The sequence below is a fragment of the Anser cygnoides genome, chromosome Z (assembly GCF_040182565.1).
Source record: "Anser cygnoides isolate HZ-2024a breed goose chromosome Z, Taihu_goose_T2T_genome, whole genome shotgun sequence".
Taxonomy (NCBI): domain Eukaryota; kingdom Metazoa; phylum Chordata; class Aves; order Anseriformes; family Anatidae; genus Anser; species Anser cygnoides.
Window position 1 is genome coordinate 3,496,428 of NC_089912.1, and position 14,449 is coordinate 3,510,876.

Here is a 14,449-nt window from a genome sequence, read left to right on the forward strand (position 1 = left end):
TGCTTGACATTTGCTATACTTCTGCACCACGTTCAGAAATGTTCAGAGGAAAATTCCCTTGGTCTCCTGCTTCCATGTGTTTTTGTTCCAGAGTGTCTGTGCAGAAGCAGGGAGTTAATGATTCCTGCAAGACCAGCCTGCCTCACCCCTCGACTCTGAAATACTTCCTCTGTGTGTTTTTTTTTTCAGGGGAGGAACTTTTCTTGCTCGTTTATGAACTCAGATTACTGATCTATGCAAGGCGAGACTTGAGGCCTTCGATCAGAGCAGGAATATCTGTGTAGCACCCACGGAGATTAGCAGAAAACTCTTCTGTCTGGCATTCCTCCCTTATTTCTGTCTGCGAGAAGAGGGAGAGAATTTAGTATTGTGAAAACAGCAAAATAACACAGTCAGCAGCTTGCAGTTGCCTTGCAGTGACCTTTAAGTAGTTTCTCTCTTGTCCTTCATCTCCCCTTCCCTCTGCTTGTTTCAGACCATCACACATTTTATCGTGTCAGAATGTAATCTCTTCGGGTCAAGACTGTCTTTATTTACAGAGTTCACAGATTTTGGGTGCTCTGAAACCAGCTGGAACAGTACAGCCTAGGAAACTTAGAACTGTGCAATGAAAATGCTTTCCTGTCCAACAGGGTGTGTGCATCACCTTCCAGCTCCGTAAGCAGCCAGCAGAAATAACAGACGTGTTTATATCAAACAGACTCTATTGCTTTTATTAATCAGTGTTACACATTCAGGTTAATTAAAAAAGCTACAGTTCACGAAATGTCATCTAACTACAAGATACAAATCTAAGTTGATCCCCACTGTATCTTTGATACGCACTGTAAAAAATTTACAGCTTATTTTTTTGAAATACAAAAACTCAAACATCCTTTGTTAAGCAGTCAGTACAGCTCACAGCATTCTACCACACAGTTTTATATAGTGTTTTAGTGCAAAGGGAAGTACAAATATAAAAATACGGAGGCTCGAATTAAAAAAAAAAAAAAAATGTTGGGGTGGTGAGGAACAAGCAAGCAGTGGAGTTAGAGATGGGTGTCTGCTATGGGGATTCTCCTAAGCTCGACAATCTGGGAGTTTGCCATGCTGCCCCCGTCCTGGCTGCCGTGGCAGGATTCATTATCACTGACGCTGAGACCGGCACCTAAAACAGAGAAACCAAAAAAAAAAAAAAAGAATCAGTGAGGATGGGGTCCTGAAACAGAAATGGTGATATCGTGTCCTGTCAGAGGGCTCCTCTACTTTATTCTGATTACTGACTGAAACCCCACGACAGTGTGGCAGGCTTTCTCCTACTGGCCAGCAATTCAGAACGTTGTCAGACGTAGCTTGGTACCACCCAGACACAGTTTTTCACAATCCCACTGTCGGTCACTTTAATTCTCTCAGTAAATGGCACAACAGCTATTTTGGAGGTTGCCTTGATATCACAAGAGCATAAATCAGGGCCTGGTTTAGGGCTGGGTTCATGGTCTGGCTGTTAAAGTCTGGTGCTTCCAAGGATATTTTCATGAAGAATTGACTTTTAATGATATAATTTCCCTGTTAAACTATAATTCCAGCTGTTTTAATAGGATTGTAATTTCAACATGAGAAAAGACGCTGACTAAATATTCTATAAACCCACATTTGGCACAAGCTGGTGTACCGTGTTTTTCTTCTACTGTGAGAGAACACTAGGCTTTGGACAATGGAAGCTTCCAAAACATGTCTGCAGGAGACCTCGAGAGGCCACCTTCTCCATCTTTTTGTTGCAGGAGTTCTGCTAGCTAGCTGCTTCCTTGCTGTTGATGTACATTTTTTTTTTTTTTTTTCCCTGAGTTGATTAGTTTGAAGTACAGAATCTTTTTATGGAATGAGCATTTTTACAGAGCTATAGAGTGAATCCCCAAAAATACATGGGTTGCGTTAGTGTTCAGAGCATCTGGGCTTTCCATTGCTTCAGAGCTGTATGTTGGTGTACTTTGGCTTGGCGATTTCAAGACAGACTGATGTCAGTCATGGTCTTCCAGCAGCGACACTTACAAATAAGTAGGGAAGTTTTTCATTTGGGGCAGAAGCAGATCTGTGACTACACTCAGTTCAAGGGAGTTGCAGAGGAATGACATTTGGCTCAAAGAGCCTTGAACAGAGTATGCCAGCGAGGCAATGATTTCCATTTTCATACCAAAACAACATTTTCAGAAATTTCTGTGAGTTGTACAATGAACCTCTTTTTTCTGTCTCAGCTGACATTCCAGGCTTGGGCTTGCTCGGCAGAAGAAAAGATAAGGGTCGTACATTTCTGGAGCTACCTCGTAACGCCCTGTGACCCCCCACAATTCCACTTTCAGTAAGTTTTTCCTTACAACCTTCTCTTCCACCACTCCCCAAGTAGGAAAGAAGTCAGGAAAAGGTGTCAGTGGTGGGATGGCGTGAGGGTGCTCACTCCATGCAGGAGTTCAGGCTGGAGCCCTGCGTGCTGCGAAGAGCCTGGAGCTAGCAGAGAACCTGAGCACAGCAACCTGCAGCAACCAGTGGTCCTTGGGACCACTGCCGGGAATGTGCATCCACCCGAGGAGACCTGAGCTTGGGTTTGTGTCACCCAAGCTCTTTAGAGACCAGCGGCTACTGGCTGAGCGTGACAGGAGTAAAGAGACATCAATGGACAGACAGCATAATAAAGACAAGCAGATCAGGCTATGAATCATTAAAATTCTTGTTAATAAGCATACTGAACATGATTGAGACATACTTACTCATTTAAATCTACATGCGTATTTAACCTTTTCATTGAATCATGGCTCTAATGACTAAAAGCTGGTTGAAAGTCCTGGGAAAAACAACAATTGCATGAGCTAAGTATTTGTTTTTTCTTATCTTCTCCGAAACTGTTTGTTTTAGAACGGAAACATGAATGTAATAGAGAAGATAAATCTGACTGCTGTATTTGCTGTTTGGTGACAGAAGGACAAGGTAATAATAACTGTGATATAAATAAGATCCTTTGTGTGAAGAAAAAAAAATAATTCTAATGTTGCATCATCAACATTGGAATTCACTAAAAAGATGTCTTTAGGCTAAAGAGGATACAGGTTTCAAAAACAGGAAAATGCATGGGTGAAAACATTTAAAATGGTATTATATAAATTTTTATTTTTATATGCCCATGAACATCCAGGCTGCAGATTTTAAGGTGAACACTGAACTGAACAGGGTTAGAAACATGTTTGTCTGACTGGCGGCTGTACTGCAATTACTCAGTGTGGGGTATCTGCAAGGATCTTGTGCTGGTCACTACAAAAAGATCAGATACCAGATTAATCTGCTATCATATCACTTACATTCTTAAATGCCATATGTGCAAGTTTTGTGCAAAGCAAGGGGGATTTTGTTTTTTTGTCTGTTTGTTAAGGAGGTTTTATGAGAGACTTGGCAAACCTGAGGCTGCAGTAGGCTCCTTGGGGTTTACAGCAGCCTTGTTCGGCTGCTGATCCGAAGGCAAACTTTTAAGAGTGGAGCCTTTTTAGGAATAAGAGCTGAGATGTAACCAGGATACCAGCCTACCAAACAGTCGGCAGGCTGGGAAGGGTACGACTGTTTACATGATGGAGTTTCATGGAGTTCGTAGGTCTGGCTTGCTCTCAGATTAGAGCAGAACTTAAACACAACCCTATCCAAAAATGCACTTGCTCCCCTAGAGATGATGGTGTTGGGTGGTGGGTGAGCAGCTGGGAGTATTGCTTCTCCCCGGCTTGTGAAGCAACCACTTCGTGAAAAGACACGAAATAATGAGGCCTTTCTTTTCCTTTCTTTCTGTACCAAAGGACAAGCTAGAAATTGAAAAGTCACAGCTAGCTTTGCAAAATCAGCAAGATCCCTCCAGTGACATCTACTGGTGGAGAGACTTCATCAGTGCGTGCCTCTGTGCACTGAGCTCCGGTTGTTATCCCTTATGTGTTCAGAAATATGTCAAACTTTCACTAAAACCTTCCAAGTGAGATGGAGTTTGTTTTGTAATTACTGTAGTTATATTGTGGGGGAATTTTTCCATCTCCTAAGCACTTCTATCTTGTTTTCTGAATAACTCATAATGTATGTTGTATGTATAAGACGCGTTAGATAGAAAGGAATTCTCTGCGTGCACCATGATTATTACTTCTTTTAGGGTTTTGACTTTATAGAGATGACACCAACAGGAACCCAGAATTCTGAGAGTGAAGTTCAGATTGGACTAAAAATGCTTTCCGGATGCTATGCAGTCATGCTCAATACCTAACTGCTAGCATATTTGTGAGCCTTCACATCATAAATGACAAGTCGAATGAATATGCAGCCTGGCCACCCTCTCTTCCCTTTTGCTGTGCAGTGACCCCTTCAACACAGAAATGACACAGGCTGGGACAGCAGGGCAAGAACCTGGCATTTTGCCACTGCCTGCAGTTTATCTGCTCTGTGACAGTCTCATGGATATTCCACTGAGCATCTTTCAGAATTTGAAATTTCAAAGTTTTCTCTAACCCAGGATACCCAACACAAGATGCTTGGTTCTTAAATCAGGTACTTAACGCCAAAGTTAAAAAAAAATGCTGACTTCGGAACCCTACTTCTATTCAACTGAAAATTGTGAGCTGATTTATATCACATCATTATTATCATAAATGTATATATCTGTGCTTTTTTCAAATTTATATAGTAGATTTTTCCAGGTATTCTCATGGTGTAGATTATTTATTGAAAATTTATCACGTATGCCTCTACTTAGAGCAAAAATACGCTGAGATTACAGACGTGGCAACACCCTGTTGATACTGTCCAATGCCTATTTGGAAATTACCACGTGCCCAGCCAAGGTTTGCCACACTTTGCATTCGCATCTCGCCCAAAGGAAAGATCTGGTTTTATGCATCACAGGCAGTGGGGAACAGGAGCATTTGTGGTAGGTGGGAACGTGGATGGAAGCTGAGAGCCCAGCAAAGCTATCATGCGTTCATGGTATTTATGCTTTGGAGCAAAGCTGATGGACGGCTTGCTGTCTGGGGACGGATTCCATCTGTTTTTACTCTGTTGGTTCAGTTTTTAACTCCCCAGACCTAACCAACACCAAATTCCCCAGGGAATCACAGGGAATAGCCGGCTTTAGCCTATAGATGTCTGCAACACACCACTCTGTGACAACCTGAGAGGAAACGGTCTTATTAAACTGTCTATCAGTATAGACCTTGCAAAAGAAATCAGGTAAAATGAAACCTAGTCCAAAATAACAGCACTTTTAGAGTTAACTAGTGCAATTAGCAGTGTCTAACTAGCAAATAATTATCCTTCTCAGTAGAAGCTAAGCCTTTCATACATTATAGAAGCCATAAATGAAATATAATAAAAGAAATCATTTAAGCCAAACTAATAACCATCCGGCAAATAAATAAATAAATAGACAGATAGATGAATAAATAAATAAATAAGCTTTAGCAAAGGATTCCCGGAGTATAAGGGCCGAGGTGATATAGTCACCACAGTGAATCCTAATTCTTTATTCCTATATGGACTTGAACATATTTGATGAAAAGGAATAATTAATTGCTAAGTCATCTAGAGGCCATGGCTTTATGACATATGTAGTCCAGCTTTTGGATTTCTTGCACTAAATAAAAAATCCTATGGCCATATAACACAAGGTTTGCATAAAGCTAGTGTAAAAGCTGGGTACACTACTGCATATTGATGTCCACATCATTTGCTGGAGACACCGTTGTGTGCCTTCATCTGATCCAGCCCACATTTCAGGTTAATCTGTAATTTGGGCCAGCATTAATGATTATGGAACTGAGGGCTAAGTGCACAGTTCTGTGACACGTCTCTTCAGCAGTCAGGCCAAGTGTGCCACCGCACCTCTTTGTGGGGCTGCACTGCAAACCGCAAGTTACAGCTGCAAGTTGAAGGAGAAAGTCGTGCAGGGGGGATTTCTTTGATTTTTTTTTTTTCCAGCTGCGTAATTTCAGCCATCCTTTATTAGTACCATGAGTGTGGCCAGCTGCAGGCAAGGGTGGGGCAGGAGGACAGCAACGAGATTTTAGCTTTGCTGACAGCAAAACAGATCTGCGATTATGCCCTCGTTCACACTGATCCTAGCTGCCAGATTAACAACGAGCATAAATTAAAGGAGCCTTCAGACAGCTCCGCACTGCACGAGCAGAAAGGACAGGAAGGCAGAAAGACATTTCTGCACATCCCTCTGCTGATCAGTGCTGATCCTCAGCCAGCCTCAGGAATGGGAGCTCATACCTGAGCACAGCTCAGGCTGAGTTGGGTTAGGAGTGTTAAAAACAGCTAAAAACAGCAAAAGTGCCGGTCCCTGCTCCCCCAGAAGCTTGCCTACTTCCAGATGAGGAATTCTCAGCTGGAATTAAGCGCGGCCTAACGAGGTGGAGGAGCAGTCCGGGCGGGCATCTCGCCCCGATACCTCTGACCTGTGATGGGGAGGAGGTTGGGGCTGGTGCTCTGAGCAGAGGCATCAGACCGACCGTGGGGTGGCCCGCGGAGAGGAAGAGGGTGGGGGAGAGGAAGGAGAGGGAGAGGAAAAGGAAGAGGAGAACTCGGTGACCTGAGTCACTGCGGTTTCGTGTGAGAACAAATAGCGACGCAAGAGAGGAAGGAGAAATGTGCAGCCGGGGGGTCGGGGGCAGGCTCCCAGCAGTGGCTGCGAGCTTAACCACATCATAAATTCCCTTCAGACCACGCTCCGTGAATGCTCTAACAGCATAAGCCTGTGCTGAAACACAGACATCCCTCTTCCCCTCTCCTCTTATCCCTTCTCATTGCTTCCACGCCGTCTCCTGCCTGGTGCCACCAGAAGCACCTCAATCCCTTCGCCATGCACTGAACTGAGCTGGAGGGCAGGTTTGACTGGTTATAACAAAACATGATTATGATTTCCAGTTTCAGAGAAACTCACAGTTTTGTGTTTTTAAAGTATGTGTTGAGACGCAGGCCTGTATCTAAGGCACTAGCCGATAAACATTTACTTTGGTGGTTAAAACTGCTCTAACCTCAGTACCTCCTCGGTTCAGCTTGTTCGAACATATGTGGGGATGGAACTAGCTGAGGGAACTGGTTTTGCTTAGATACAGTCTTTTTTTTTTTGCCCCATAACATTGCTAGGGACACAGTTTGGGCACAAGAATAGGTACTGGGGCAAAAGGGACAGGATCTAGATGAACAAGTAATGCAAACAGAAGTGTTTTTCTCAGATTATGCCCTGAGGTCTCCACTTCAAACCTTAAGAGCTTCTAAAGGCTCACAAGAACAAACTATAATACCAATATAAATATTAAAGAAGACAATAGTAAAAGTTAGTCGGAAAAAAATATATCAAAAAATGGTTCTAAACCTACTTCGTTTAGAAGGACTGAAAACAAATGAACTAGGGGTGGAGCTTGAAGACTTATTAAAAAATCATCAGATGCTAAAAAAAGTTGTGGTGAGTTATGTTAACCATGACTTTTAACTACTGCTGTTGACTAGTTTGCTCTTCATGATTTAAGATTCAGCCATTCACCCTGCATAGCATTTACCCCAGTGAATAGGGTAGCTGATGTCAACTGCCTGCTTAAGTACTAACCACCGTGTGAAGCAGTGGGAGTGCTGAATTTGAATGGCTTCCTCTGCTGTTAACATCCTGTGAATTCTCTGGTTTCTGTCACAATATTCTGAAAGGAACATAAAATTGAAACCTATCTTCTTTGGTATTTAAAAGCAGGTTTGCACCTGTAAGGTTATGCACCCAGATTTAAGCAAGTCTTGCCCCAAATCTTTAACTGCATAGCAGAGTATAAGTAGCCTGCAAAGTGTACAGGAAAATCAATAGGTAAAACAGAAATTTTGTTACTATCTTATTTCCCAGCTCTAGCCCAGTTATGAATCATCCAGTTATTTTCATCATTTGAAGAGTTTTCTGCCATGGAGGTTGGCCTAAGAGATAAAGCCTTGTGAATGTGCTGAATAAAGCTCTCTTCATTATCATTCCCAGTCTTCCACCCAGTTTGACTGTTTTCAGTGGTGTCACTGAGGGGGATTACTGGTAAAGTGTCAGAGTGCTTAACCTGCTGATTTAGACAATACCTCAACATTGCGCCTTGCAAGAATCCCAGAGGCTTAATAGCTTGGTGAGGTTGTCCCCAGGATCAAGTCCTCTGGTATTTCACCCATGCCTACAGGGGGTGGGCTTGGGCTAGCATCTGCTAGATCTTATCGGGTGATGCTCCTCGGTCTTTCTGGTCTTCTTATCAAGTGTTCTCATGTTTATCTGTCTTTGAATCAGGTTTTGCTTCATTTCTTCCGCCTAATGCCATGCCTGGCTGCCTATTTATGTCATCGTTTGAATAACCTAAAGTTTCACTGGTTGGGTGGGTGAGATAGCAGAAAAGCAATCCCTCACCAACGGTAAAGCTGGGGATTTTGAAGACTTGATCTCTAAGGCCATTGAGAAGACTGGCTACAAATGGTTTCTTTCGTGGGTGTAGTTTGAGCGTGGACACCCAGAGTGGCCTCCCCCAGGCTTTGTTCTCCAGCAGCATGGTGAGCTCACCACAGCTGGCTGTTGTGTTTGGGCAGAACTCAATCTAGCTTATTTTTCCAGCATACCTCTTTTTTTTTTTTTTCAGGCCCAAATGCGTTTTTTGACACTGTGGAATACAAATATTTTGTCCTACACTTTTGGGAGCATTGGTATTTATGAAATTATGTTTTTTCTTGCAAGCATACACATAAAATGAAGATCAACAACATACACATACTCTGCATAACAACTCAAAAAAGAAGGGAACAGAAGACAAGATGGACAGTCTCTAGAGGCAGCTAGCTAGCTGTTTAGGAACTTGTGAAAAAATGTCAGAGCCTCCAATCTGCTGCTACTTTCTGCGGATCTGTGTATCATCATGACTCAAAACATATTTTTGCAGAGTCCTTCACTGATAGTGATAGATTGTCTGCACAATATTTTTAGTTTATAGAATAACAGTCCAAGACAAAACAATTTCAGATGATGTTTTTGCTGGTAATCAGATTAAATTAACAGCAATTGGATCTCATCAAACGGTGACACAATTAGAGTGAAGAACAGCACAACAATCTTGTTGAGGAACAAGAAGAGGAGTCACTCACCAGTCTTTAAAGCAAATATTAGGTCATCAAACTCCTGTGATTCCTCATCAGCAACCAATGAGCTGTTACTAAATCCTCCAGAAGGGTGGAAAACATTGCCGTTTTGTGGACTCTGCTTAAAGGAAGCACTAGCTTGACTGGCCGGCTGCAAAGATGCCCTCTCCCAGTCTGCTGGCACCTGTAAAGTTTAAAAAGACATAGAAATGCAGTAACCATCAAAGTTACACTATGTAAATGATTTACATGCCTGCTATATTGAGATAACAAACTGAAACCTACAACCAGAGTTGAATTCAAGATCAGATTTGGAGCCAGCTATTCTGTCACTTCTGTGGTGAACAAGGTATCCTAATTTGAATAAATAAATAAGTACATATATTCAGAAAACTCAATTACAAGTAATTTAATCTTGTGCTTGTGACATCTGCCCTACATGTCTCAAACATTTTGCTTTTTCTTAACGTTGGCCCCTGCTATGGAGAACTTTTAAGTAAAAGCACTGAATGACTCCAGTCACAATATGCTCCCTCTCCTCTCTTTGAAGGTGCTGGTGTACAGCCTGGCAGTTTTTATATCAACTTTGCTATATTTCCTCTGCCACTTCATTCTGAAGTGGAGCTGCACAAAAAATCAGAATTTCAGTTCATGACAAAAAGGTGTGGGTTTTTTTGGGGGGGAAATCTATCTCCTCCATAATTGTGAGGCAAATCCAGAATACTGAACTCTAAAAACATAGATTTTATGACAATCAAAATATATTTTCTTGGTCTATTGCTCATCTGCTGCCTAGGAGGCAGGAATATCTCCTGTGAAGAAAGGCTGAGAGAGCTGGGGCTGTTCAGCCTAAAGAGAAGTCTCTGGGGTGACCTCATTGCAGCTTTTCAGTACTTAAAGGCGGCTTATAGAAAAGACCGAGAGCAACTTTTTGCTCATTCAGATAATGACAGGACAAGGGGGAATGGTTTTAAACTAAAAGAGGGGAGATTTAGATTAGATGTTAGGAGGAAATTCTTCACTCAGAGGGTGGTGATGCACTGGACCAGGTTGCCCAGAGAGGTTGCGGATGCCCCCATCCCTGGAGATGTTCAAGGTCAGGTTGGATGGGGCCATGGGCAACCTGATCTTGTGGGTGGCATCTCAGCTCATGGCAGTGGGTTTGGAACTAGATATCATCAAGCTCCCTTCCAACCCAAGCCATTCTATGATTCTATGAATACAAAAGGTTGCGACACAGATCTGAGAGGCTATGCTGTCCAGTAATCCAGGGAGTCAGGCACCACCCTAAGTGACATTATGAGATGCCTAATACATTTAGCAGGCTGCCAGGAGGCAGCTGAGGAGCTTTAACATCTGGACAAACCTACAGTCAAGAAAGTAGAGAAAAGGGCAAAAAGAAATGCCAGTTGAGCAGCTTGGTTTATGCAAAAAAAAATAAATTACTATGACATGTTCCTTTGAAATAATTTGATTCCATTAAATCAGCTGGAAATTCTCCATCTCCATCAACACACAAATGTACCTAGCAGCAAAAGTCACCTTAATTTACTACAGGTAGTGAAAAAGAGATACTCTCCAGTTCCAGCAATGAAGGAATTGAAAATTATCACCCTCAACATTTCCAGAGATTTCACACACTATGACTTTGGAAAATTAGTGACTTAAAACTTGTCCAGGCCCTATGGCGAACTGAAAGAAATGGCTTGATATTTTGATTCTTCGTGACCTACTTCTGACAACACTTTAACCAATCTCTACAACAAACTGAAGACCCAAGTAGAAAAGGGAAATTCCCTAGATGGAATGTTACCAGAGACTCATAAGTTACAAGAATATCACCATGGCTACGTATAACATTTCTTGTGGCGAAAAGAAACATTTCCCCTATATCTGGGTGTCTAACCACAAATAAATAAATAAATAAATAAATTAAAAACAAGAGAGAGAAAAAAAATGAGATAATTATAATAATTAGCATCTCATTCACTTAACTTCAGCAGCACCACTCAAACCTCCACATACATTTTCAATACACAAGGCAATGACTTTAGAGCACTGGTACCTCTTCCATAGCACTGATGAGGTTCTGAGTGGACTTGCTGATCTCCCCACCTGCAGCTGGCAAACCACTGCCATGTGTAAAGAAAGCAGATCCTGGAGTTGTATGTCCATTCATGTCTACAGTATAACTTGCTTTCACAGGACAACAAAGTTGGTTGTGCAGGATAAAATACACCACAAAGACATAAAGACCCTGGAACATGGGGAGAGGAAAAGAACATCAGTGTCTGAAACGAAGGAAGCTTAGAACAGCTTTTGAATGTGGTCACAGCAAGGTCCTATATGCTGTGATAGATGCCGGCCCTTACACCATCGATCCATGCCACTAAGGGCTGCAGCCAGTTTCTCTGGAGTGTAGGAGAAGATGGCACTGTCAGTCAGAGACCTGGAAATTAAAAGTAAGTCCTGTGGCCTCCAGGTAAACACTCTGTTCCTATCCCATCATAGTCACAGAAAGTGAACAGTCAGAGAAAATGATTATTTGGTTGAACCCACATAGTTGCAAGGCAAATCCAACTTCACAACAACAAAAAAGTTGAGATTTACAGTAGTCATAATAGTGAAAACGTGGTTGCAAGGCAAAGCCAATTTCACAACAACAAAAAAAGCTGAGATTTACAGCTGTCATAATAGTGAAAATGTGGTTACAGGCTGCATTTACAATAGGATTTGGCTGCTGGTCCCCAGCCACATTTTTTTTAAAACTTTCTTACTGAGCTGCTGGCTCTTTACACTTTTGCCCCAGCTTCAGTCTCATGCAAACTGCACTGCTGCTGTGACAGAGACCAAGCTGTAGCTATAAATTTTATTCTCTATGATACCCACTAATTCAACACTGTCTTTCATCTGTGATTGATATAAAGGCTCTACTGTATGTCTCTGCAGTTCTTCTTTAAAACTTGCTAATTTTGACCTTTAGGCTTAGCCAAGAAGAGTATTATAACCATGTCTTTTGTTTGCATAGAAATCCACTGATTGAACTTCTGACTACGAAATCTTTCTTCTTCTCTAATTATTAAATTGCACTAATACTGAGGGGAAAAAAAAATCTATTTTGATTAATGAGCCAACCAAGTTAATAATTAATAAAGAAGGGGTTAACCAGAAGTGTGCATAAAGAAAACCTCATGATTGTTGATTACTGCAGTACAGTTATGTTTGCCTTGTTTTTTGTATTTCATGTTGTCCTCTAAATCCCTGAAACCAATTGTACTAAACAGAACAATTTATTAGAAAGGAGCCCACTGGCATGACAGTAATAACTGGGATTATAAATAGTAAGGAGTTTCATCTAATTATATTTGGGAATTCCTAATGGAAGGAACTTTGTATGTTGAGACTGCAAATACCCAAGATATATGCTCATCACAAATTCCTATAAAACAGGCAACGTAAACAATGCTTCATGGTTCACAGATTCATAATTTCTAATGCCAAAACTATATGACAAAACGGTTTGTAATAGCAGTTCGGTCCGAAGTGACACATAGCAGAAGCTAATGGGATTCAGTGGGAATTCAATCTCAGCTGGTGAACTCTGGAAATGCTCTCATACAGCTGCTATAAACACAGACAGCTATATTGCTCTGCGAGTGCATTTTTCTTAACAGCAAACAGGAAAACAAAAGTGTTGAAACCGATTCTTTTAAAAAAAATAGTTAGCCACTTTTCCAGATAGTGTTTTTTTTTTTTTTTTTTTTTTTTTTGTCATGAGGATTTGGAGCACTTCACTGAGAGACTTGCAAAGGGAAATTATTTCTGATATATGTAAATACATTCCAAAAAAATGATGTAAACACATTGCACTTAACAGACACTAAAAAGGGACTAAAATGTCCTTTCGTTCTATAAACAAAACCAAGAACTCTCATGTAGGTCAAGCATAATGGGTCCAGCAAGTGGATTTCTTTTAATATCAGTCGTTCGATGGATGTGAAAAGGGTAAGAATTCCAAGAAGAGCAGACAGCAGTGGTGACAGTAATCTCCAGGTTTCAGAACAGCCTCTGGCACTCCCATCTCTCAGGACCTGGCCATAAGAGGTGCACACATGTTTTAAGTGGTTTCATATTTTTCAAGAAAACCCATCAAATGCAAACTCTGCACAGCCATCTTTCAGAACCAGAGGGACATAGGGCACCACTGGGGAAGGCTGATGCCGTATCACACTCCTGTGCAGCCCAGAGTGCAGACACTCACTCCCAAAACAAACCCAGAACACAGCACGTAAATTACTTCCTCAACTTTGATTTAATTCTGTGTGCTCCGGACAGTGCTATTCCTGTGGAACTACGGCTATGCCAGCACCACAAAAGGCGCTTTGACAGCCAAAGCATCCTTTGTACCCCGTCCTCCCACCTGCTGTCACTACTTCTGCCTTCATTGCCGGGACGCAGACCTCCCTTCTCCTGGAGGCAGGAGCCAGCACCACGCAGATGCATCGGCTCCCAGCTGGCGCCTCTCATTTCGCTCCTGCTGCAGCCCTCGTTTCATTAATCTAGATTTAGAGAGAGGATGATCAGATGTGATCCGTGGAGTTCAAATTGTGTATTAACCTTCTCTTGTTTCATAGTAATACACTCCTGTTGCAGGGGAGCGGGCATCAATCACAGAGTAATTTGCCAGTTACCCACAGCACGCATTTTCCAGTTAAAGGTACTCAGACACCATCCTGTCAGGCCAGGCCCAGTAACGAGCTGCAGAAAGAAGACCAACAGGGACCCGGGGCTCTGTGTGGAATGATCTTCTGCCATCTCCCAGGCAGCTCCTGAATTGGAGGCTGAGAAGGAATTTCAGTGTCTGTGGCTCAGAGAAATCTCACGTGTTGATGCTGAGGCTGCTCCTCTGAGTCCTTCCGTAATGAGGGGGACGTTGTTTGACTGGTCTAAGGTCAGGAGGAGACACAGACAGGTAGCTAACAGAAGCGCAAATTGCTTTGCTCCCACCCTTGCAAAGTGTTATGGCACAGACTTACAGACAGCAGCTTATGAAAATATTGTATCTAAGAAAACCAACACTCCTAAGCAGGTTATATATATATATATATATATATATATATAAACATATATCACTTACACAGGAACTGCACTGCTGTGTAGATGATTACTTGCTTAAGTGGAAAAAGGATGGATCCTTCTTTGACCCATACAGATCTACAGAATCACAGAATCATAGAGTCATTATGGTTGGAAAAGATCTCCAAGCTCATCTGGTCCAACCAGCTCCCGACCACCAATGTCACCCACCAAACCA

The 14,449-nt window shown here is 42.1% G+C and overlaps 1 protein-coding gene across 7 annotated transcripts in view; it reads right to left on the bottom strand.

Moving 5' to 3' along the window:
* Positions 1-686: 686 nt before the first annotated feature.
* The window catches only part of ADGRV1 (adhesion G protein-coupled receptor V1), a 289,328-nt gene continuing 275,565 nt past the window's right edge, over positions 687-14,449 (bottom strand). For all 7 annotated transcript variants that reach the window (XM_066988535.1, XM_066988534.1, XM_066988533.1 and 4 more), the window contains 3 exons: positions 11,201-11,392; positions 9,142-9,319; positions 687-1,147 (listed from right to left, as the gene is read on the bottom strand). In XM_066988535.1, coding sequence (XP_066844636.1) covers positions 1,029-1,147; positions 9,142-9,319; positions 11,201-11,392 — 489 coding nt within the window. In that variant the 3' untranslated portion in view covers positions 687-1,028. The remainder of the gene's footprint in view (positions 1,148-9,141; positions 9,320-11,200; positions 11,393-14,449) is intronic.